Source organism: Schistocerca americana, chromosome 3, assembly GCF_021461395.2.
Source record: "Schistocerca americana isolate TAMUIC-IGC-003095 chromosome 3, iqSchAmer2.1, whole genome shotgun sequence".
NCBI lineage: Eukaryota > Metazoa > Arthropoda > Insecta > Orthoptera > Acrididae > Schistocerca > Schistocerca americana.
In genome coordinates this window covers 616667094-616694028 of record NC_060121.1, presented here as the reverse complement: position 1 = coordinate 616694028, position 26935 = coordinate 616667094, and the positions used below count along the sequence as shown (strand labels likewise).

Here is a 26935-nt window from a genome sequence, read left to right as displayed (position 1 = left end):
TTTCTCCATTATTAACTACTCAGGGTTTGTGCTCCGTGTCTAATAATCTCGTTGTCGATGGGAAGTTCCTTCTTTCTCTCACTGTGTAATGCGTGGAGCAGGATATTTCCCATAGTGAATACCCTTCCCCCCCTCAGTCAAACAAACATGTTACCATTCGTGCTGCCTTTACTTGCATACGTTCAGAAATCCCTGTCAGTTATACAAAGGAACGGCCATTATTCAGGGATGTGACAGGAACGAACATTCGAAGCAAAAAAAAGTCCAGAAACCACGGGCTTTACGATGCATACCTTAATAACGATGAGCACTTCATCTTCGTTACTGTGAAATAAACCTCTTCTGCTGCAAGCTCTTTTCTTTCCATGTTTCGGTATTTTGGGAGTAGGTGGTACGGACCAAACCAAGAAAAAATGACCTTGTAAACATGCCCTCTATAATGCATGTATTAGGAGTTGCGAACACTTGTTCAGTAGAAGAGTTGTGTTTCTACAGTAGTGAAGATAAAAAAGTGCTCATAGATTTTGAAGTGTCCAGTTTTAGAGCACACATTTACTAGATTTATTTATTTATTTATTTATTTATTTGCATAGAATTATCCTTTATGTCATATCATGAATACTGATAATTCTTCCTGGGACACCCGGTATTTGGTATAGGTGCCAAATACCTGAGTAATATTCTAGGATGGGTCGCATAAGTGATTTGTAACTATTCTCCTTTGTAGAAAGATTTCATTCGCTTTAAATATGATGGCGCCTATATTGTCATTCCGTTACATATCCCACAAAATATTGGCAACCAGGTATTTGTATAAGCTGAAATTTACATCTGCGAATATTTAAAACAATATAATCTTTGCCACTCTTCGACATCTTATCAAGATATGAATGGATATAACTGCCAGTAATCATGTATAGATAACGGAATGATATGTGAAAAGTCTAACGTTGCTAAAACGTAGTATTGTTTTCCAGATGATTAACATGCTTGGGCCTTGATGTAAAGAAATGCCTCCGAATTCTTTATTCTATTCAAGTATCGGTTGCTTCGCCAACTCAAGTTGCAACCCTCTACCGCTAGATGGCTCCGAATTGTAGAGTCTAGCATGGCGATGTGTAACGTAACTACGTCGGTACGTGAGAAATGGCGTGCCTTAATCGAGTTTCTGACAGTAGAAGACGTGCGGCCCTCTGAAATCTGTGTACGTTGATGATTGCATCGATATCAGTAATATGCGGCGTTGGATTGTTCATGCTCGTAAGAAGGAAACGGTGTTGCTAACCTGAACGTGTATGACAGCGCTCGAAATGGACGACCGCATACGGCAGCCGTCGAGACTCATCGGTATAGGGTTCATGAATTCATCAGAGAAATTCGAGGCTTCTGCCGTGCAGATAGTTTTCTGTACCACGGTCCTGCAGTGATGGTATGTACATACTCCCGTGGTATGCCTGAGGCCTGTGTTTGTATTACACGACGGTTTTTTCTAATCATCAACCATATTCCGATGAGTCTCCTCGGTTACCGTAAGTGGTCGTCACCTCCGACCACTGTCACACACATTGAGGTTGGCACTACTATTTCCTTCATTATGAGCACGAACAACACAATGTCGCGTATTGCTGACATAGATACAATCATCATCATACACAGCTTCCATTCTTCCAAGGGTTTCAATTAGAGGTACGCTTTCTGCAGTTATAAACCCGATTACAGCGCGCTATTTCTCACACACCGACGTAGTTACGTTACACACAGCGATGTTACACGCTACAGTTCGGAGCCGTCTGGCAGCAGAGGGTTTCAAGCTGCGTCACCGAAGCGGGGAAGTCGACTGAGTGATAAATATATCAAGTAGTACCTGAACCGATACTGAGAACAGAATTAAAAAAAAAAAACCAGAGGCATTACCATTCCGCACATCCTCGCACAACATGAGCGGCTAGGATCACAATATGTCTCCCAGGAGTACACCTGTATTTACTCCTTCATCTTTCGATGAATCCACTAAGTGAACAGATGGTAAATCTGACAACCGTTCATTTGAATAACATGCTTCGCAGTATACACAGATTTCATGCATGGAGGCTAATGCTGATTCAGAAAACCTCTTCCAAGACTTCCGTTTTGCTGTATCCACTTCTAAACAAACATTTTTACTTCGCCTAATTAAAATCCATTGTTTTATCTCTGCCGTTGGTGAGCATTTTGCTCATTACAGAGAGGACACTGTTAGATTCAAAGTTGTTATTTCGTGTCTGCCACCTTTCGCGTGAAATAAAACAGCTGCATCGTAGTTACAGTTTTGGGGAATTACCTTCTACCGCGGACATTTTGCAAACCATTGTTTCGATTACTTTTGCATTACTTTCCCTTCCGTTGTAACCTCCCCACCGCAAATTTTTTAATGAAAATATAGCAATACTTAATAGAAATGGGGAGCCAAGTGTAACCTCCCTACAAAAATTTTAAAAGAAAAAGGACGATACTAATTAGAAATGCTGATGGACATTGCTCTATGCGTAACCTGCCCACAATAAAATGTACTGACAATGGCAACAAAAATGTGAAATTCGCAATCTGACTCAAATATAAATCCTTCAAAAAATTAAAGTCCATTCAGTGACAAGAAAATTCAATTAAACCGAAATATCGGTCTTTGGCCCTGTGTAAAACAATCAGAATTAAAGTCTTACCTCAGAATAAATGGATGTCACATATCTGCTCTTGTTGTTGCGCACCGCTTGGAGGAACTGCATTGCAAATAATAATATTCTCTTTTTTTGTGATTTTAGTGGAGTTTTTCTTCAAAAGAAGTGGAATGAAATGGGAAGTGCAACGAAATCTTGAGTTCAATAAAAAATTAAATTTTTGAGAAAATGCTTTTGAAATAAAAAAATTATTATTGGGAGACTTGTTGGAGAATAATTACAATAAATAAAATTTTTCATTATCTAATGATTATATTAATTAACAGTATACCTTATTCCTCATCTTGACCAGTGTTGCCGACCGCCTACATCACACAACCGCACTGGGCTGCTACTACTGACCGACCGCTCTGCATGACGACTACAGACTGAGTACTGCTCTCAACTAGACAGAGCTACAGACTCGCAACGACTGCTACTAACAGACTCGCAACGACTACTACTGACTGAGAACCGCTCGCAACACTCGCGCGGTCAAGCGCATACTCTCTGGTCACAGATGCTACAATGCCTCGCCATCGCTGCTATGTTACATACGTGTTTCATAACCCTCCACTGGGGGGGCAAAAATTTGGCAGCGATGGTGAGTCATTTGGACTTGCCAAGCGCGGCAAAATTTTTCTTTAATTAACAAAATTCTACAACTTACAGAATATTTAAATGTTGTGCACACGCACTAAGTACAAAATATATCAGACAAAGACAAAATGTGAATACAAAACATAGTAGCAAATCAGAAAAATGTATATACAAAATTTTTGACAGATAACAAAGTGCACAGGCACTGAAAAAATTCTTTAGCATATGCAGAACAAATAAACAGACTGGCAAGAATAATTAGATGTAGTACATAAAGTAAATGTTGTGCACACGCACTAAGTACAAAATATATCAGACAAAGACAAAATGTGAGTACAAAACATAGTAGCAAATCAGAAAAGTATATACAAATTATTTGACAGATAACAAAGTGCACAGGCACTGAAAATTCTTTAGCATATTCAGAACAAATGAACAGACTGGCAAAAAAATATTATGTTGACAAGTGACATAAGTGTACTCGCATTGGAGTTCATAAATGATGTTACCAAAAAATTTTTTCTTTATGTGACAAGAATCAGGATAGGAAAGGGAAGGATTGCATCATGGTTGTAGCACTTTAGATTGCACACAGCTGCTCTGAAAGTCCATATCTTTCCACAGAAGTACAACACCAAGTGACACAACTTGAAGTTCGTTTCCCATCAGAATTTATCAGTGTAGCCAAGACACTGAACTGTCGTAGTAATGTTCCATGTTTTCATTTTGGCAGTACATTAGGTACACCAAACAGTGGGACCATAATAATGTCTTCATCGCTCATGGTGGTGGACAGCATGTCGTGTCAACACCACACTCTTACAAGGCACACCAACGTAGAATTAGTGCAAAAACCAAATATAGTGCTCCATGATCACTAGGATAAACAGGACAAATGGACATTGCAGTAATTCAGGGTAGTCAGCTTATGAGGTGAAGGACATCAAGTCACATAATATTGACAATTACAGACTTAATTAGTAGTTTGTGGCATTCATAGCCCAGTTATTGAACATTTCTGTACCAAGTATGTAGTATTACAGAAAAATGTTCATTGATTGTTTTACATAGAATCAGTAGCCTTCTTTTCCTGGTTACAAAGCATTACGAAATAATCGCATTCTTTTCAGTTACAGAGTATAATTAAGAATCATTAACCTTCTCCTAATTACAGTTAATTAATCATTTGTCATTCCAGTAATCATTAGCCTTTTCCTAATTACAGTTAATTAATCATTTGTCATTAATTAATCATTTCTCTAATTACAGTTAATTAATCATTTGTATAATTCCAATTAATTAATCATTTGTCGTTAATTAATCATTTGTCTAATTACAGTTAATTAATCATTTGTATAATTACAATTAATTAATCATTTGTCGTTAATTAATCATTTGTCTAATTACAGTTAATTAATTAATCATTTGTCATTTCAATATAGTAAGAATTATTAGCCTTAATTAATTACAAAGCATTATTAAACAGTACCATAGTTAATTAATTATGTGTCATTCCAATGTAGTAAGAATTATTACCCTTCTCCTAATTACAAAGCATTATTAAACAGTAATTAAGATTCATTAGCCTTCTAATTACAAACCATCCTAATGACAGTTAATTAATCATTTGTTATTCCAATCTATTAAGAATCACTAGCTGGCTTCTAATTACAAAGCATTATTAAACAGTCACATTCTTTTCTGGTTACAAAGTATCAACATTGGAAACAAGAGCTAATCAATGGCATAATTAATCACAATTCGTGGAGTGACATTAATTATTGGCACTCAGCGGCCAGCAAGTATTGAATAGAATCATCATTCAGTATTATTCAGATTATTACGAAGTCATTATTAAAAATCAGTTAATTACAGTCAAATCATTAATAATCACAGGCATTATAAGTGGTAACATTACAATAAACAGTGTTCCTCCTTCAGTAGTATTCAGATCATTACAAAGGCATTATTAAAATCAGTTAATTACAGTCAAATCATTAGTAATCACAAGCATTATAAGTAGTATCATTACAACAAACAGTTGCAGTTATTAGCTAGTGACAAAGCATTATTTTGAATATAGTCTCATTAAGAGGTCATTACTCAAGTGACATGCTATTCAGAGTTGATCAGTATTATTCAGAATTATCATAAACTAGTGACATTATGTGGGACTGGTAATACATTTTTTTGGTAGCAATGCATTGCGTTGGGATCGATAATTAATTGCTGAAACATAACACTATTTGCTTTTGACCTATTGCAGCAAATGAGGATAGGTAACGTCATTCGTCATGAGTCAGCTGTAGCAAGATTATGTAACAAGGCAGTACATGTGATCACATTTATAAACGGTAGACACAAATGGGTAAAAAATATAAAAATGCAAGTACTAGAACAGGTATAATAAGTAACAGGTTTAGCAAGTATCATGAAAAGCTGCTCCTGAAAAAAAAATACAAAATGGATTATTGACCTGAAAGAAGAAACGCACACTATGCTGAAAAGTAGTGAACTTCGAATTAACAAGTAGTGAAATGTGTATAAAATGTGTTCCATAGCTGTCCTTTCCAAAACTTTCCGTCATCCTACTATGCAATGTAACACCTGCTGTCAAAGCAAACTGCAACAAATACTTAAATAACTACGTAGCATAAATACATAACTTCAACATTATCCTCATCTGTAAAGAAAAAAACTTCATTATCCATATCATCATAACTTCACCATTATCATCACCTGTAAAGAAAAACCTCATTATTCATAATACCATATCCTTCATCATTATTCATCAGTATTCATTATCATCTGCAAAAAATCACTTCATTACTCATTTCATAACTATTCCTTATCTCTAGCATATTTCATCACTAAAACTAAGATGTGTAGTTCTCTCTGACAGCCTGCATCAATCACCTTGTATTCTGAAAGAAAAAATTAGTTAAGACTGCTATTCTGTGATGAGTATTGTATATTCTTGTTAATGTTTGTTAATCCTGATCCATTTACTCTTCCTCATAAAGTTATTGCATCTCCTTTCGTTTATTCCGTAGGTGAAATTCCATTTATGTTAAATTTATTTCTTAGAATCATCATTCCTTTCTGAAATTGATGAACAAAGATTAATGTCCTGCATTTAAATCATATACCCACTAGATAATGACTGGTTTATGGTAACATAATTAACCCTACAGCATAACATGACAGAAAACGTAATATGTCAAAAACATTGACAGTGTTCAAAAACAAAGATATACACAGAATAATACAATGCAGGAGCAAAAAAAATGTGAAACAGTCACGATGTTGAGATGTCATAAGGCAAAAAAAATGTCAAAGTCGACTGGTGTGTGTTATATCTTAACTATTTCATAGTCCATACAAACAAAACTGGAGTACAATCATATACACAAAAAAGTAGAAATTGTGCACGGTCTGATGTGTAACGACAAGAAAAGCGACCTGCTAACCTTACCTTGCCGGGCACTTGCCAAGAAAAAATACGATAATCATCAGTAATTAGTCAGGTGAATTAATTGCATTAGTAAATGGCATCATAGTGTGTTGAATCATACAGTGGTTTCACTCAATAAACGGTTTAATGTTTGAGATATGGTGATTGCCTTTCGATTTTCTGGTTCTCAAAGTTTCGACGTGTACAACATTGGGGTGAGGGATGCTGCGAATCCGATATGGACCTGTGTATAGAAGTTCAAATTTACTGCACTTACCTTTTAATTTGCTGGATAAATAGTGTGTACGTACTAGTATCTTCTGGCCAACGTGAAAGACGCGGCGTGTACAAACCTGTTTTTGCTGTCTTCTCCGGCGCTCTGCGGCACGTTTGATGTTGTTCAGCGCAATGTCAATTATTTCGTGGTGTCGTAGGCGACGACTTTTGGGAAATTCTATTAATTCTTTAATTTTGTTCGGTGGTTCAACGTTTTTCAGTATAACAGTCGGAGATAGCATAGTGGATTCATTTGGAATGGAATTAATTACATCTTGGAATGAGAGTATGTGTGTATCCCAATCAATATGTCTTTTGTGGCAGTATATTCGGCACAGTTTACCAATTTCTTTCATTAATCTTTCACAGGGGTTCGAAGAAGCATGGTACTTGGATATATAAATCGGAGAAATGTTTCTGGCTCGTAACATGCGTGTCCATACGCTACTACGAAATTGAGATCCATTGTCAGAATTTACTTTCATTACATGCCCTACATGAGATAGAAAATGTTTTACAAATGCATTTGAAACAGTTTTAGCAGTAGCTTTGCGTAACGGAGTGAAAGTAACAAATTTTGAAGTGAGCTCAACAGCGACAAAAATGTAGCAAAAACCTCTGTTAGTTCTGGGAATCGGACCAAAAATATCTACTGCGGCCATGTGTCTTAATTTAACAGGTATAATGGGATATAATGGAGGAATATGTGAAGTGGTGTCTGATTTAGCTTTCTGGCAAATTTTACAAGACGCTAAAACTCGTCGTATACGTTTCTCCATGTTGGTAAAATAACAGTTCTGTCTCAGTATAAGAAAACATTTTCTTGCTCCGTAATGTGCGTAACTTAAATGAGTGTACCAGATTAATTTGTTAACCAGTTCATCAGGAATGCATAATAACCAATTGTTGCTGTCAGGATGAGAGCGGCGAAACAGAATGTCATTGCGTACAGTGTAGTGGTTTCTAATCGTAACATTATTCCTATCTTGCCAAAGGTGTTTAATTTCTTTCCACACATTGTCTTTATTTTGTTCTCGTGCTATGTCCTGTAATGACGATGAAATAAAGTTTTCAAATGCGACTTGCTGAATGTACATGACACTGAAATTTGTTTTGCAGAAGTTGGTTGCTACGTCTTGCTGATTGTTGCCGAGAGAACGCGATAGTGCGTCTGCTATAACATTTTGTGTGCCGGGAATGTGAACTATTGTAAAATTAAATTCCTGCAAATATAGTTTCCATCTGCTCAATCTGTCGTGAGTAAATTTAGCTGAAAGCAAAAATTGTATCGCTCTGTGGTCTGTGTAAACGGTGGTATGTCTGCCATAAAGAAAATGCCTAAATCTCGTGAAAGCCCATACAACACATAATGTTTCAAGTTCTGTGACGGAATAATTTCGTTCAGCAGGTGACAAAATGCGACTTGCAAATGCGATGTTTTTAATTACTGTAGAACCATCTTCTTCAATTTCCTGGAAAATGTGTACGCCTAAAGCGGTGTTCGAACTGTCAGTGGCAATGGAAAAATTTCTGGTAAGATCTGGGTGCGATAAAAGTGGAGCATTCAACAAAGCATGTTTCAAATAACATTCTCGTGAACAAAATTCTGCGTGTCAAAAGTAATGTTTGCGTTACTGTAATATGCAATCTGTGCTGTATCTGGTTAAAATCTATCGTACGTGTTATTATTTACTGGAGAATGTTGTGGCATATCCACTATATGAACTGTTCTGTTATTTCTTACTGACGTGTTACGCTATAGATGACATCTATTGTCTGTTTCATTCATCATAATATGTTGTTGCTAATGTTCTTGCTGCTCATAATATCGACTGTTATTAAATGTACGCTGAAAATTGTGCTCGTTATTTTTACGTCTGTCAAGATAGTAATTTTTATACGGCGTATTGCTATGCGAGTTGAAATAGTGTGTTGTCTGTACGTAGTTATTTCTTTGCTGCCATGCGTTACTATTTGCTGGGGCTGGGACTATACGTGCACGCGGCGAAACATTAAAGTTTAGTTGACCTTGTAGACTGCATTGTTGGTTACGTATGCTAAGCGGCTGACTTTCATGCTATTGTGGTGAAAAACATCTATTGTTACAAAAATGTGGTTGCGACTGCCGAAAATTTTGTAGATACTGATGATTACGATTTTATCTGTTATTAAAGTTACGGCGGTAGTTGTCATCACGGGAGTGCCTACTGAAAATTGTCACATTCGGTAAAATATTTGTCATATCCGGTTTTCATTACATATTCTTAATCCTAGGTAGAGCAATAGTTAAAGAGCAGTTTGGATAGATATAAAGGATAGTAGAAGAGAAGGCAGCAGTGCAGAAAACTAAAGATGAAACAGCACTACTACAGCTCGGGGCCCTATGCTCGCTACGGCACATATTCATTAAAGCGTAATGAATCCCCTGAGGTCATTTACGCACTGCAAATAAATTTTAGCTTTTGCGTTACAGGCAATAGCGGTAAAATTCCAAAAGTAAATCGCTGTATCCGTGCTAATTCCAGTTTCTGCATAATAGGTAATGCTGTCAAAAATACAATAGCAAATTGTCGCCTCAGGTTCAAAGCTAGTTTCTCCATTACAGGTAATAGCGGTGAAAGTACAAAAATAAATTGTCGTATACAGCTCAAAGCGTGTACCTGTGTTCTGTCATTATTAAATTCCTTACATTTTCTTACAAATGCAAATTGCTCGAAATCTACGTTCTCGTCACTGAATTTGATAACACGCTCAGGCTTGGGTGTGAATCCGCTCGTCTGTGTCATTTCGTACTTTAAGGTGTGTAGCTTTTCAGATTTTAATTCGCGTGGCTTTTCGGATTTTAAGCCGCGTAGTTGCTGTAAATTGCTCACATTATACACGCTGCGTGACTCTGACAAATGTTCATAACGTGGCGGGTTCTGTGACGTATTGGTGACTGAAATAATTGTTAATTCTGTTACTTTAATACTTTCGTCAATCTGGTTGTTGTGTCGTTCACTTTTCTCGTCAGCCTCCGTATTCGGAGTGTGTGAAACTTCCACTAACTCCAAATCATCGCGAATCTGTACTGCGTTTTTAGGGCATTGTTCGGTGACTGCATTAATTTCGTGTATCTGTGTTTCGTTCGCCAAACATTGTTCAGTGATTGCATCAATCTTGTCTTTATGTGACTCTGTTGTGCCTACACGTATGCTACTTGATTCTTGTGCAGCAGTGCCAACTTTTTCATTACTGTTATTAGCACAAGTCTTAGTATCCTCACGTAATTGTACTTTATTGTCCCGACATTGAACGGTAACAGCTGTAATCTCTTCCCTAACTTGTCTGCTCCGTTCGTTAAGGTTGTCTTGTTTCTCGTTCGTCAGTTTGAAACTTTCATTAATTGTTTCGCTAAGTTGTTTGGAATGGTTGTCGAAAATTTCATCAAGTTGTTGTTTGAGTTTTTCATTACCTTGTTTGATATCTACACCAAGATCGTTCTTAAACTGTAGCATTATTGTCATAAATTGATCCAAACTTAAAGTAGCTGTTGCATTCTCAGTACTGTTTAATGGTGTACCTGCAGTTGTCGCGCTTTGTGTGACCATTTGGTCATTTTGCAACTTACAAAAAGGATTATCAGTCGGATGTACACTGTCAGACATTATTTCGGAATTAAATGGATCCGTCATACTCTCACTACACTGATCATTTTCATTCGAAAAATTTGTCTGTACATTACTTGGATTTTCTAAATCGGGTGTGTTAAACTCGGCAGCGCTCATTACCATAGAGCATTCTGCGTCATCAATTGTCGTCAAGTTAACAGACGAGACAATTGAGTTCGTTTGTTCATCATTAAGGTGAAAGTCATCTTTAGTGGTTGGAATGCACTGATTGTTAGTGAACGCAGGATTGTCATCATTACGTTGCGTATCACAATTACTATCGGTCACGTTGTTTAAGTCGGTAATTTCATTCACAATACTTCGCGATACACTATTCACAGTCTTTCGCGGCATTTTTACAATAGTCAAAATTTTTCACAAAACAAACCAACACAATGCAAAAGCAACACACAAATACAACAAAGCAACAAATTGCCGTTGACCTGTAGAGAGAAAGTCACAATATTATTAAAAGCGTAGCGCCAAATCCTAATTATATCTAAGCAAATAAGAGCAGATATCTGACTGTTGTTCAAAAGACTCTCAACGAAATACGATCCTGGACTGGGTGTCGCCAAGTGTAACCTCCCCACCGCAAATTTTTTAATGAAAATATAGCAATACTTAATAGAAATGGGGAGCCAAGTGTAACCTCCCTACAAAAATTTTAAAAGAAAAAGGACGATACTAATTAGAAATGCTGATGGACATTGCTCTATGCGTAACCTGCCCACAATAAAATGTACTGACAATGGCAACAAAAATGTGAAATTCGCAATCTGACTCAAATATAAATCCTTCAAAAAATTAAAGTCCATTCAGTGACAAGAAAATTCAATTAAACCGAAATATCGGTCTTTGGCCCTGTGTAAAACAATCAGAATTAAAGTCTTACCTCAGAATAAATGGATGTCACATATCTGCTCTTGTTGTTGCGCACCGCTTGGAGGAACTGCATTGCAAATAATAATATTCTCTTTTTTTGTGATTTTAGTGGAGTTTTTCTTCAAAAGAAGTGGAATGAAATGGGAAGTGCAACGAAATCTTGAGTTCAATAAAAAATTAAATTTTTGAGAAAATGCTTTTGAAATAAAAAAATTATTATTGGGAGACTTGTTGGAGAATAATTACAATAAATAAAATTTTTCATTATCTAATGATTATATTAATTAACAGTATACCTTATTCCTCATCTTGACCAGTGTTGCCGACCGCCTACATCACACAACCGCACTGGGCTGCTACTACTGACCGACCGCTCTGCATGACGACTACAGACTGAGTACTGCTCTCAACTAGACAGAGCTACAGACTCGCAACGACTGCTACTAACAGACTCGCAACGACTACTACTGACTGAGAACCGCTCGCAACACTCGCGCGGTCAAGCGCATACTCTCTGGTCACAGATGCTACAATGCCTCGCCATCGCTGCTATGTTACATACGTGTTTCACCGTTTTTATTGAAAATTCGTCACCTCCCAGAGTCATTTCTTGATTCGTAATTCCAGTAACTTCACATAATTCATCTGGCATTGCTACGAGACTATCATTACTTTCGTTACTAACAATCTCTAAATCTGTTACATCTCTTGAACAATACTAATACTTCAAAAAATCTGGGAATACTTGTACATTTTTCCCTCTCCTGTTAGTCAGTGAACCAAGTGCCGTCTTAAATGACGAAATGTGTCGTCCACCCAAGTAATGTTACTGTTTAGTTTACTTATTTATTCATTGTTTTTTCTTCTGGCAGGTTTAACGCGACCCATCACAGCTTCCTCTCTTTTGCCAACCTATTCATTTCATGTTATGCACTTGCTTTCACCGAAAGCTGTTGGGAATTTTCCATATGCTGAAACAGTCTTTTCCTTTTCTGTTTCATATGTCTCTGGAAACCATTTCATCTTCCCTGCACTTTCTGTTGAATTCATTTATAAATTATTTATCTTACCATATTTCTTCTTTTTCCTAAATATTTTTGTCCCTTTCTTTCTTCAATCGGTTGATTTCTTCTCACACTAGAAGCTCCCCTCTCAGTTACGTTCTTTATAGCCATATTCATTATCCAGTCTCCATAACCATTAAATTTATCCTCCTATCTACCCTACTACATTAAGATTTATGATAGTCAACATTCCATGTCGCAGAATGTACCCCGTTTAGTTCAGCCTTTTTCTCTTCATCTCCTCCTGTTAGCAATCCTTTCCCAGGGACACAACTGTGGGACTAATAGTGAATCTTTTGCAGGTGTTTTACTCGGTGACGCATGGGTCGTCGATGTTCTCCTCACTGTCAGCGTACATCGAGATGATCTCTGAGGCTAGGGGTACCGCCGCGAAGGTGTTCTCTGTTATCGACCGCAAACCAGATATCGACAGCCTGTCGGAAGAAGGCGAGAAACCTTACTACGCCAAGGGTGATGTTACTTTCAAGAACGTCCACTTCGAGTACCCATCGCGGAAGGGAATCAAGGTAAGGTATTTACACGATGTGTAAGGTAAATGCGTCTCACACTCTCCGATAAGAACTTTTATGAGTCTGCGATCACTTTCGGCAGTCTTGGCGGGAAACTACGTGATGACGTGTATTATTTCAGCGTTGTATGGGCTAATAAAGTCTAAATAAGTCATCCAACGAAGAGGGAATTAGAGAAGGAAATGAGACACAAGAATTAAACAAATTCTATCACTTGGGCAGCAAAATTGACGATGTCCGAAGTAGAAGGAATATAACATGCAGACTGGCAGTAGCAAGGTAAATTTTTTCTAGAAGGAGAGGTTTGTTAACGTCGCATATGAACTTTAATGTTAGGAAGTACGAGGAGTTATTGTTTATTAAGGTCCGATCGGCCGCAAAATGGAAATCACAGTGAAAATCCGATGAAGTTCTGCACAGATGTGTAGGGCAGTGTCTCTAGTATGCCAGTCGATCGCGTCACATCACATTTTTCGGTTCCGAGCAGGTAGTGAGCAGGTAAAAGTGCCTATAAAATAGTGTCTCCCACAAAGTATGAGTGTCTGCTAGAGACACGGCTGATTTCATGCAGTTCACTTAAAGTAAGCGCTCTACTTTTCCTTCTTCCATACAGTTCTCGGTTGCACATTACAGGGCAATAAAGATGCTCTTGCAACGTTTTAGATGGGAAGCGTTTGGTCACCCGCCATACAGCTCGGATCTGGCTCTGTGTGACCTTATCTCTCCTTACATGAATCGCTGGCTATAAAGACAACGTTTTGACATAGACAATGAGCTGTAGACCACGTAGAAAATTGGCGGAAAGCATAAGTGGTTGCCTTCTATGATGAGGGTATTGGAAATTTGGTACAATGATGTGAGAGATGTCTAATCTGGAGCAGTGACTATGTAGAGAAGTAGCTGTTTCAAATAAAACCTTTTTTTTTTATTTTCACTGGTTTCAGTATGCGACCACGCGGACTTTAATAAACGAATAGGCCTCTTATTTGGCCAGAGTGTAGACTAGGACAGGAATAAAGTGTGGGTAATAAATAGTTTAGGTAAGAAGGGAACAGCAGGTTTCAAATGTGTTGTTAAGAAGCTGAAGACTAATTGTGTCAGATAACTTATACCAGTATACTGAATCGAATTTAGAAGAAAATAAACGTATGGCCCAAATTGACTGAAGGCCAGGTGTTGTGATGCGCGCCTGTGTGTCCATCATAGGCCTCAAAAAGAGAAATAAATTATTAAAAAACGGAAACAATGCAATCTGATTTTGGATTAAGGACTCTTTGATAATTAATAACTCATGGGTTGTTGTAACTGACAATTTGAAAGTTTTTACAACACAACTTTTATATACGTGAGTCTACATGGAATTGACTGAATAACAACGAAAAGTCACCATCACAAAGCCAGCAAGAATTTCCTACTAGAGGCAACAGATAACTTCTATACTTCCAAGAAGAGTCCGTGGTACCACCCATACACTTAATTCCAAGCCCTATTCCGATGGCGCAGACGTAGTCTTCCGTGGAGACGTCCTTCAGGTCGGTATTCGGCGTGAACTGACGTTCGGTACTGGTTCTAGCCTTTAAATAGTATTGGACAGCCAATCAGATATTGGTGTATTAATACTTCCTGCAGGCCATCTCGAACTCCCTCTGCAGGAAGTAGTACGCGGAATGTTTGTTTTCAAAACAGCTGATGGTTACCATTGCTTATGCCTTGGGCATAGACAACCTCGGTCCTATGTGGTGTTAGATGTGTTGCCGGCCTGCAGGGGCTACCTTGGCGACGGCATAACATGGGTGTACTCATTTTTTATAGTAATTTTATATTCAGTTACGGTTCTAGCCGTTAGCAAAGATCCCAAGGTAAAGAAGACATTACTATAATTATTTCTACCGTACTGAGGAACTCAAATTTAGGAACAGATTTCGCCTGCTGGCATTTTGAGGGATTTTAATTTACTTAAAAAGGAGTTTACTTTCAAAGACTCTACCAATTTTAAACATTTCCTTCCTCTTCCACGTGGAGTCGTAGGAACACAGTGAGGAGTGAAACAGTACCTTATTTTTCAGTCCTTTCTGTCAAGCTTAACCGAATTCTTTAAAATTTTCTATGTGTGAAAGAAATGGAAGGAAGGAATATTGGACTTTAACGTCCTGTCCTCAGTGTGGAAAGATGGAGCACAAGTTCAGATTACGGGATGGAGAAGGAAATCGGCCATACCTTTTTGAAGGGATGCATCCCGGAATTTGCCTGGCGTGATTTGGAGAAGTCACGGAATTCGAAATCTGCATGTCAGAACAGGGATTTGAATTGTCGTCCCGCCAATTGCGAGGCCAATGTGCTAACCATGGCACCACCCTACTCGGTCCGTATAGCACACTAATGGCATCTGTATAGTGTGAGTAATTTTCCATGGAAATTTCTATGCTCTTCAGCTGTCTCCATTCATGCACCAGACGGTTATCATTAAAGAGCAGCTGGACACAGAGATCCATTGTGGGCTGTAATTATCGTATGGCAGCAAAACACAGTAGGTATGCTAAAGCTTTAATGTAGGCCCGAATTAAGCAGGAAAAAAATTAGTTTCAATTTGGGCCAACAGGTGAAAATCTAACGCTGTAATGCAAGAAAGATATATATAGAAATGCTTCCATATGTAATGGATTAAGAACAGGACGTGGGCAGAAAAAGTAAAACAAATGAGGAAGGCATTATGTTGACTTCATAGCCTGGTTGTTACACCGTCATACAGACTGTGTACAGCGATAGATTTGCACCTGGTGGCCAAAATTGGAACTATTTTTTTCCACCGTTAATAGGTTCTGCATTAACGCATTAGCATATCTACCAAGTTTCGCTGCCATACGATAGTTACAGCCCTCACTGGACCTCGGTGAGTAGATGCATTTTAATTATAACCATGTTACTTTTATTTATTATTGCTTATCTTCAGTAAAGCTGCTTGTGGATGAGTACTATGAGCCGACAATCTTTGAATACACCTCCGGTCAGAGACTCAATAGATATTATTAGAGCCCTGGTTGCCCGTTGATCTATACCATCTCTGCGAAATGGAGTAAGTTGCTTTTATATTATCCACCTTGGGTGAAGGTATTGTTAATAGCCAGTGAAGGAGAGCAGTACAGGTTGATAGGACGCATCCTGAGACGTCAAGGAATCGTTAGTTTGGTAATGGAAAAAGTACTTACATATGGGGAAAAACTAAACTCCGCCCGAACAGGCCATGAACGCCCAACGGTACCGACGGCCATCGTGTCATCCTCAGGCCACAGGCGTAACTGGATGCGGCTATGGAGGGGCATGTGGTCAGCACACCGCTCTCCCAGCATATGTCGCTTTACATCTTGCACAGCACACTGAGTTCTACAGGCAGTGTGTGGACGAGTATTATGTTTTTGGGGCAACCCATCTCCTTCCTGTTGCAAGGACGCCAAAAGAATGGGTCTCACAGCATACTGCATGTGCCGAGCGCTGGTTAGCGTCCGCTACAGAAACAGCAAAGATGAACGAGAGTTGTAGCTTATCGCACCCCAACATCGTTGCACGACTAACGCAGCACGTCCAACTTGTGAGGCAATTCTTCGAAATGACCATCCCGCCGCTCGAAAGTCCACAGTTTGACCTTTTCTGACTCGCTCAGTTGGTTGTAAGAAGCACCAGTGAGTCTCCATGTCATGGATGTCTGCTTGCTTCACACGTTTGCACCACACTGAGCCTTCGGGCTGTGAGAATTCGCTGTTAAATAATGGACACTGATGGCACTCTGGCAGCTACGCCACTACGCTGTCTTTCGGCGGACGACGCTCAAACCGTTAGCCGTGCATCTGCACTTTCCTTTTGCTGATCTTCTTTTGCGGCACACACGCCTGTCCTGAAGAAAAGAAAGGTGTTTATTTTCTACAAAAGCTGTAAAAATCAGCCGTAGAGAATGTGCTGACAGGGTGAAAAATTGTTTTCAAGTTACAGACCTCACTAAGCTACTGAATAAGCCACAGTCACTGAATGTAAACTCTGATGTGTTGTCACATTTTAAGTACTAATTTAGTCATCACGTCCACCCTATACTCAGATGATAACAAAACTTTCGCACACACCACACTCTCACTCTGAGTAGGCAGTTTAAGGTTCCCAAACTGACCTGTTACTGAAAAGACACGCCGAATTTAATGGTTATACTCCTCGCTCCATACAATGCAAAATTTACAATAAGTTACGACTGTACAGTATGACACTTGGAGTTTAACCCTCTGCTTAACAGAAAATCTATATAGCGTAGCCTACCAGTCGGAACTCTCAGGCCCCTATTGTTTAAATTGACATAAACTGAGGCTGTTTTGACTGCTTACGATACGAATGATGTGAACGACTTACGAGGTATAAGCAATTTTAAAATCATTTTATTTATTTAAAGTTTACATTTTAAAAACGCAGTTTTTATACTTTTACTGCTGGTTTTTATTATTACTGCAAATTTTCACAGGATCTACAGACAGTATCAGAATGTTTTGAGCATACACGTTTGGTGCACTTATAACATGTAATTTTACTTTTTCTATCTCTCTTCTCTATACAATATGCACATCTTCTCCTTTTCTTAGCTGGTGGTTTCACTGCCCTTTCTGGAACCGGTGCTGCTTCTTTACCCATGCTTAGTTGCTTTCCGAAACTGATGATGAAAGTACGACGTCTCATTTCTTTTATTGGTAGCCATCATCCAAATTACGTATACACTCATTATACTTACATCGATCATGTTCAGGAAAACCACCAATTGCCGGCTCCTTGTTTTTCTCTTCCAACTGTAGCATCGCGTCTTCTAGTCCATTGTGTCAACGCCGCCCTTTGTGGCATTGTATGTAATTATAACTACACACTTCTGCACTTGCCATGATGACACGGTTGGTTGGTCAAGAAAGCTGAGGACGGTAAAAACTTAGTTTCTTTTGTGAACATAAGAGGCTATCATCACATCTGGTTGAAAAAATTAATGCAGAGTATAGTTCATGTCCTTCAGGTGACAGGCAGTTCACCTTTGTTCTTTCGGATAGTACCAGCTAGTGTCAGATTTGTCGACAGCAAATAATGAACTAAATAGAGAAATGTAAAAACAATTATCACAGGTGGTATTACTTCGAGACTTTCCAGTTTCAATCAGCACGTTTTTCACAACATTCTCTCCAAGTCGCACGCCTCAGCTTTCTTCCTCCTTCCCCAAATACACACTCATCTTAAAGCAGTAGCTTCTCGCACTTTCACAAACTGCCCATAATTTTATTCCGTATCTACCAGATTTTGATGGAATTCATTGTGGAAATGGGCTGCCACCTCGAAATGTAACCAGCTGTGCTATGCATTTCATTAAACATCTTCAATGATTGTTAGTTGCTGCTTATTAACTTATCAGGACTGTAGTAATTTATGCAAGCTTCTGCTTTATGTAATTGTTTGGGGAAGGAGACCAGACAGAGTGGTCATCGGTCTCATCGGACTAGGTAAGGATGGGGAAGGAAGTCGGCCGTGCCCTTTCAGAGGAACCATCCCGGCATTTGCCTGGAGTGATTTAGGGAAATCACGGAAAACCTAAATCAGGATGGCCGGACGCAGGCTTGAACCATGTAATTGTTTTGCATAAATACTTCTGAAGATGACGGAAAAACAATTTGACCATTCAGCAGCTTCTGAGCGCTCTGTAAAGTACTTTCAGATATTGAATCTGGTGCACTTTATGTAATTTTTGGGATAAATGCCTTTGAACTCTGCGAAAAAATTGTAACATTTGAAAACTTTACAGCACAGCCAAGATGACTAGCCTATATTGTGTCCCTTTATGTAATTTTCTGGATGTGTGTGTGTGTGTGTGTGTGTGTGTGTGCACGCGCGCGCGTTTATTACGAAAGCTTTTCATAAGTAATCGAATACCTTATATTGCATTATCATTAGCACAGTCCTTAATTTTTAAATTTATTACTATTGGCCGTTTTCAGTTTCTTTTTTAATTTTCTGTCATCTTCCTTCTTGATGATGTCACACATTTAAGGTTATTGATTGACGTTATTGCCCTTGGCATTTAGGCAACCCTCACTAGCACTGGTACTTTTCAAGGTCATTTACAGGGTCACAATTACTGAAATATATGAAATAAAATCGTCATAACTTTTGAACGGTTTGCGTTAGGACGCTCAAATTGCACGATTGGCAGAGGGTCATGATGAGAATTAGAATGTGCATGCACGTGACGAAGCACACTTTCATTTGGATGGGTTTGTCAATAAGCAAAATTGGCCCATTTGGAGAACTGAGAGTCCGCATTTAGCGATCGAGAAGTCTCTTCCCCCTTAACAGGTGACTGTGTAGTGTGCAATGTCAAGTCAGAGGATAATCGGTGCGATATTCCTTGATGGCACGGCGACCACCGAACGGTACGCGAAGGTTTTGGAAGATGATTTTATCACCATTATCCAAACTGGTCCTGAATTCGACAATATGTGGTTCATGCAAGACGGAGCTCGACCCCATCGAAACAGGAGAGTGTTTGATGTCCTGGAGGAGCACTTTGGGGGTTGCATTCTGGCCCTGGGATACCCAGAGGCCACTGCCATGGACTTCGATTGGCCGCCATATTCTCCGCTTTTGAACACATTCGACTCCTTTGTGTAGAGCTGTATTAAAGACAAGGCGTACAGCAATAACCCCAAAACCATTGCTGAGTTGAAAACAGCCAGTGAGGAGGTCATCCACAGCATCGATGTTCCGACACCTCAACGGGTCATGCAGAACTTCGCTATTCGCCTGCGCCACATCATCGCTAATGATGGCAGGCATACTGAACATCTCATAACTTAAATCCGAATATCTGTAGAGAAGTTCACATGTTGAATGAAATGTGTGCACACCGCAGTTTGTAACTGATTTACGTTTTTTTTCATATAGCTCAATAATTGTTGCTCTGTAGATGCAAAGTGGCCTGGAGGCCCTGTAGATATACTACTAATCTACGTTAAAAAGGGAACGGCAACACTGTGTGCTATACTACGACTATTGACATTTCCTTACACGTATACGATTTGAGGCCAATACAATAGTTTAACATCGATAATTCTTTCAAATGTGCGAGAGCGATCTTAACCATTTGAAAAGAAACCAAAAATTATTAGTCACTTTCTCGTCCTGTTCATTCAGCGCAGCCAACATCGTTACTTAAAAAAGTATCATACTGTTAGAAGCACAAGAGCTTACCTAGCTAGGGGTACAGAACTCGTATCCTGCCGCGTTGGAGAAACAGACGTTTCAGTTGAGAATCGGTCTGAAGAAAGCCAGAAGGTGTAGCGGTTAACGACTAGTAGAAGTCTACCCGGAGTCATTTGCAGCTTTAACAGGCTTATTGCAATTATAAAATAAAATAAATAAATATAAAGGTAAACAAATTCTATCATAAACAAGAAATATTCACAAAGAATAGTGTGGCAATTGTAGAGAGTGATAAAACCTTATGACATCGGATGATCAACCATGTACCGGTAAGCGCTCCTTGTTTTCCTTGTAATATGCAAATGGACAGTTTCAGGGTGTATGTATTTATGTAAAACTCATATCCCATCTGCAACCTAGAATGTCGGTCACTGAAATGTTAACTGTCAAGTTATTCATTTGAAAAGTTTATACACCATGCGATGTGGCAGTTATGTTGGGCCTATAATGGCGTCTTTGGATGCCTTATCACATGAGTGATATGTTACTCTTTGGCTACCAGAGGTTGTAGTACGAGTAGAAAACAGAGAGAGAGAGAGAGAGAGAGAGAGAGAGAGAGAGTCTGCTGAGAGAATGTGTCTTGTATTGCTTATGAGCGGGAAGCTTTGACGGCGGACGCGCTGAATGGAGACGACACATTTGGAGAATGATAAATGATATAGTTCTTACTCGCTGCAATTGTTAGGCGTGTATTTACTGTAGTGTAAATACTGCACTTTGTTCAACAGCATTTACATTTTCATATCTAAGGCAAATTATCGGTCATATGTTCAGAATCTGAATTATTGTTCGTCACCCACCACTTTTAGTTCAAACTACGTTATAACGGAAAAAAGTGTAAATTTGTAACTAAAGTACTGTATGAATAGTTTTTATTATGTGTGACAATGCCACGAAAATATAATAGTTTCATGCTAACGTGATACATTTCTGTGTTTTTAAAGAGATTCGAATAGCTTCCGTTTAAAATAACCTTTTCATTGATTTTCAAACATTTCGTTAAGTCTATCTTTACAGTGTGAATGCAGATCGTAATATTACTGCACTATCCCTTCTATCACAATTGCGTGGACATGGAGCTGCAGTACTGAAATGATAAGAAAATTCTCATTTGGCAAAGTAGCCTAAGGCAAATGATTAAACAATTAGCTGCACAGTGATTTATTTCAGGTGCATGCATTCCAGAACTTCATGTTATTACAGATAAAGAATAGAGGACGGAGCTGAGTTATCCGTTGCGAGTAAGGATCAATCGCAGGGATTAAAGCGAACTTTGTGAGATGGAATCAAGAACCGTAGTCATTTGTAAAATTTGCCCATATTTCAGTTTATGCAGTCTCTAACGGACACAATTCCAGTACGCGACAATTTACTAATGTGTTGTCATAGTTTGATGAGGTAGCCTTTTTGCGTATTATTGGTAGCCATTCTTTGTATTCAATTTCATTTAAAGGTAGTCCGATTCAGTTTAGAGCAATTGGCGCGACACACACTGAAAGTCATTTACAGAGGTAATGTTCGTGTTCAAAAGTAGGATAGGAAAAGCTATCCTAGGTCAGAATACATGGGAGACATTGTAATCAGAATTTGAAACTGATTGGAGTTTTTAATGACAAATTTAACGGTAGTTGTTAGATGATTAGTTACACAGTAAAGTTTCACATTCTTACTCGAGTTCCGAGTCACGAGTCTGTTGAAAAGACATCCTGTAACAGGTAATATATGTTTAATGTCGTACAGTCTTTGACTAGTCGAGTGAAGGCTTGTCTGCTAGCCTTTGCCTTGTAGGCAGTAAGGCAGTATTTATGGTCCAGTCACAGGTTTGCACGAATTGTGTAGCGTGTTTTGTGAGACGTGTTTAAAGGTAGAAAGAGCAGTCTAATTCCGTTCTTGACTTTTGGCTCGTGTCGCCGTTTCCACATTTTGCCACGAACAGCTGGCGTGGACGTTGAGTATTTGCACTAAGGTTACTTAATGATGGCCATTCTCATGCAACTAACTGCGAGAATTACTTGAGGTAGCGGCTTACACTTGACACTGAACTTAATATTTTGCTTACAGCATTTTCAGGTCTTTAAATATGCCTTCACTTGCGCTCATGCTTAACTTCCGTTGATTGTGGTACAGTATCGGTTTTACTCTAATTCCTCCACCTCGTAGGCATACTGACATCACATTCTTCTCAATTAAAGGCATTCAGGATTTGCTAATGGATCTAGAAAGTTTCAGTTTTTCGTACATCGTGGCCTGCCCACCACAAGCTCCATCACAGGACAAATGTAACCTTTCATGTGTTATTGCTTTTGAACTGCGTTTTAATAATCAGTAGTTTAATTAAAAATCTGTGATTTGTTTCCCATCCTTTGTCACTTAATGAAACCCATACTATAAATTCGGCTGTACAGGTGCCTGTATATTCAGTCGTGAATCTGAACACGAATTTTATTATGAAAGTTGATTTCAGCAGAAATATTAATCAACACAGAGCTAAATTGCATTCATCACCCATTTTCAATTCTTTGCTTGCCATTTCAGCTCAGAAGGTAACTACTGCTGCAGAGACTCCGAGACTTGTTTCTGTTTACTAAGTTATTTTCGACGTGATTATTACATTTTGTGTTTTTGCGTGGACAAATGTTTGACTATCAGCCTGAGACTCACACGCTCATAAGACTTGGACCGCCAACAAGGAATATTAATTACACGTACATCGAATCAGTTTATCAACATTCAACAAGTAACTGATTTAAAATTCATCCAAAAATCCATCTATGTCTACGAAATTGTGGACAGATATTTCCCAGGTAGAAATTAACTCTAAAAGGTGCACATTTTCAGGGCATTTTACTGAAGTCATGTGTTATCATGTACTCAGGTCAGCCACAAGAAAAATGTAGGAGGCTTACAACCTCTCCAAATGGTGTAATGTGAATTGTGTTGTGAAATACCCTGTCGTTCTTACTCAACTTTCTGCCTACTTCTGATTACATTGTTTTACTATGCAAGATGTTCTCCTTGTCACCAGGTCCTTCAAGGTCTCAACTTGAAGATAAAAGCTGGTGAGACCGTGGCGCTTGTCGGAAGTTCCGGCTGTGGGAAGTCCACGTGCATGCAGCTCATCCAAAGATTCTACGACCCTGTGCAAGGAACAGTGCGTATCTTATATATATCAACAGAATTTTTCCAGCAAAGTACAGCTTTTATTCTAAAGGTGCTGCTATGAAGCAATCGAATAACAAACTAAAAAACTATAACCAGATTACAGAAAATAATTCTTTCTATATTCATAAAGTAGCTGTTTAAATTCTGGAACTTTCGTCATTGTTGTTTTGATCATTTTATTGTTGTGATTTACGTTATGGATTTGTTTGCTATATGTGACTGTCTAGATTTCACATGCTGTGAGGTCAAAAGTCACAGGAATGGTTGTACCATTTATAGTTTGTAGATGTGCTATGTATGACTCCTGAATGTTTCAGCTAGATGTTGCGAGTCAGTTGAAGTTGGCACCGGATTTTCAAGAAATATGCATTGTTCCTGACTTCTTGGTAGATATGCTATAATTCTAGAATCCTTTGTACAAAATTTGAATAGTCCCACAGTAGGTTAAATTATTTTTTAACTGTTGCGTTAACGTGTTTAGATAACACTTTCCATCCTATGTCGGTTATTGCATCCGAAAGGTTTTGAAAGACAGGATGAGATGGTGTGGAGAATGCCTCTATCATGGAGGAGGTTAAATTCTTTCAAACCGGTAAAACATTTCAGTTCCGGTAGACTGTACATTTTTACGCGTGTTACGGTTCACAAATGTCAGTTAAACTAGGGCGATGAATGCACAAGAGCACTGACTGATCGAGCTTTATTATGATACTTACGTCTTTATTAGTTAACTTGTTCCTTGTTGTCTGATGCTTACCTACTTCTATACGAACAAGCTTTAAAGACATGTCATCCATATCATTGCCTTTTCTTTTAACGGAGTACCATGATGTTCTTCATTTACTGAATATCTGGAGCTGGTGTGCGGTCATGACCATCTTCCAAACGCAAAAATAATTTTTCGTTGCCTCCAGCAAATAAATTGAAACAATGCCACTAATTCTTATCACAGCAGCTCCATTATACCTCAGATTCTACAGCGCTTTTCATTGCAAATTAAATGTACCTTACCGCTATCATTGAAAACGCTGCAAAATCTATCCCTGCCACAATTTTGCTGTAAGTAGCCAACTTAAATTAAACAATGAAACTTGGCATAATCTTGCGCAGATAGTAAACAGTGGGCGTTTGAACCTCCTGCTACCTGAGCACAAAGTTTTCCGAGTTCGAGTAAGGGTTAAACTGACTATTTTCTATAGAACTGTTGGAGCAAAATCCAGAACTGTGGTCAGAACTGCTGTACGAATTTGTTTTTTATGTAGAGGAAATAGGTCCCTCATTACTACAATTATGTCCTGAACCGTTATTTGAAAAATAAAATGTCATTAGAGTTTCCTGTAACATTCTTTGGGAGCTATAAAGGTTTTGATCATAACTTTTCCACAAATTGGCAAATGTTTCTTGCAAGATTAAAATTTTCCGAATTCCTATTATATTCTTCACGAAATTCTGCAGAACTCTTCAAATTCTGTACAGAGAAGTCTAGCATAACAGCACATCTATTAACAGCTCCGAAAAAATGAATACTTCTCGAAAGTCGCATGCCAACTTTACCAGACATATGTTGCGTACGGCATGTGTGTAGACATGTCACTTGAGCGTACTGTTGGCGACAGCTGTGTAGTCAATGTGACAAACACGTCGTGAATCAACCTACTTCGAACGTGAAATGATAATCGTTGCTAGAACCATGGTTCATATCATACAGGAGATTACACAAAGAACCGAGGTCAACAGCGAAGTTTTCAATATCGCAGAGACAGTGTTTCACATGTGTAAACCGACGCATAGGACGACCACAAGTATTTCAGGAAAAAATGTCACGTCGTCCCCGCAGTAATCCAGTAAATGAAGAAAAATTAGGGGGAAAAGTCGTGTAGTAGCCGATTTTTGTACAGCATTAGGGGCAGTGTCATAAACAACGTACTAAATATCCTGACCGGTTTGCTGTGAGCATTGGGACTGCGGGCGTTCAAAGGTCACTTTTTATGTTGTTCTTGACTATCTCGTAAGCCGTGGCAACTAGTGAAAATGTTTGTCAGTTCAAAATTTCGTAGAAGAAAGGCCATACTCATTTTTTTCTCTAGGACTAATAGTTTCCACATTTCAGTACCTTTTTTTGTAGCAAATTCAAAGTTGTTTAATTTTGTACCAAAAAATAGTTTCGATAGATGGCCTGGTTTTCGAGATGAAGTTACGTTCACAAGACGCCCCCCCCCCCTCCCTCACCACCACCACACCACAAAACTCACACCACGCTGTTCAGGATTTTTCATACGTTATTCATTACGCGCCCCCTACGACTGTACAAAAATTACGATTTTCTTCCCCAGTCGATATTTTTTGGTCTTCGTAGACGGGGCTACAGATCCATAAAAGGCAATCAACAATCTGCTTTGAATTACATCGCCAGAAGTTTGAATGTAAGAAATCAAACAACTTTTTCTACCAAGATCATACGGAAACAAGGGCACCACATATGCTTCAGCAGTAGACGACTGATTCATGTTAGAGTGCTGCCCCATAAATGTTCGCCATCCATAACTGGTGACTACGCAGTTTATCACTGTGAATCATACACACCACGTTCTCGCTAATGTTTGATTTTCGTTGGAGTGCACTATCCGTATAGTTACATATCTGTACAGGAGTTTTCCCAGAATATCAAATCACAGCGTAAAAAATCTTCTGTCTTCATTTACAAGTGATTTTTTGTATATTAAACAGAGATCGCAACAAAGAAGCTTCTTCACAACTAAAAAACCGTTACAGAACACTTTTTGTTCTTTATTCAGTTTTCCATAGTTATAACTTTATAACGCTGTTACACCGAAAGATGGAAGGAACACACGGAGCATGGTTATTAGGAACTGATTGCAAATACGGATTGGATCAAGTTGAAGCATAACGTTTGTGCCCTTTTAATAATGAGCCACGTCTGCGTCCCCTGTAATTGTTTTAGGAAAATCACGGAAAACATTTCACGTGTGTGACCAGACGGAGATATCAACCATCTTTCTGGCGAATGTGAGTGCAGAAAGTTAACCACGGGAATACATCGACTAGCTCAATGACACAAAATCGTAAAAGACCTCATTAGAGCCGGCTGGTGTGGCCGAGCGGTTCTAGGCCCTTCATTCTGGAACCGCGCGACCGCTACGGTCGCAGGTTCGAATCCTGCCTCGGGCATGGATGTGTGTGATGTCCTTAGGATAGTTAGGTTTAAGTAGTTCTAAGTTCTACCTCAGATGTTAGGTCCCATAGTTCAAATGGTTCAAATGGCTCTGAGCACTATGGGACTTAACATCTGAGGTCATCAGTCCCCTAGAACTTAGAACTACTCAAACCTAACTAA

General features: G+C 38.8%; 1 protein-coding gene across 1 annotated transcript in view; it reads left to right on the top strand.

The window, feature by feature from the left end:
* LOC124606683 (ATP-dependent translocase ABCB1-like) overlaps positions 1-26935 on the top strand; it is a 222293-nt gene that overhangs the window by 91086 nt on the left and 104272 nt on the right. Inside the window, exons 9-10 of the mRNA XM_047138698.1 lie at positions 12925-13149; positions 23444-23569. Coding sequence (XP_046994654.1) covers positions 12925-13149; positions 23444-23569 — 351 coding nt within the window. The remainder of the gene's footprint in view (positions 1-12924; positions 13150-23443; positions 23570-26935) is intronic.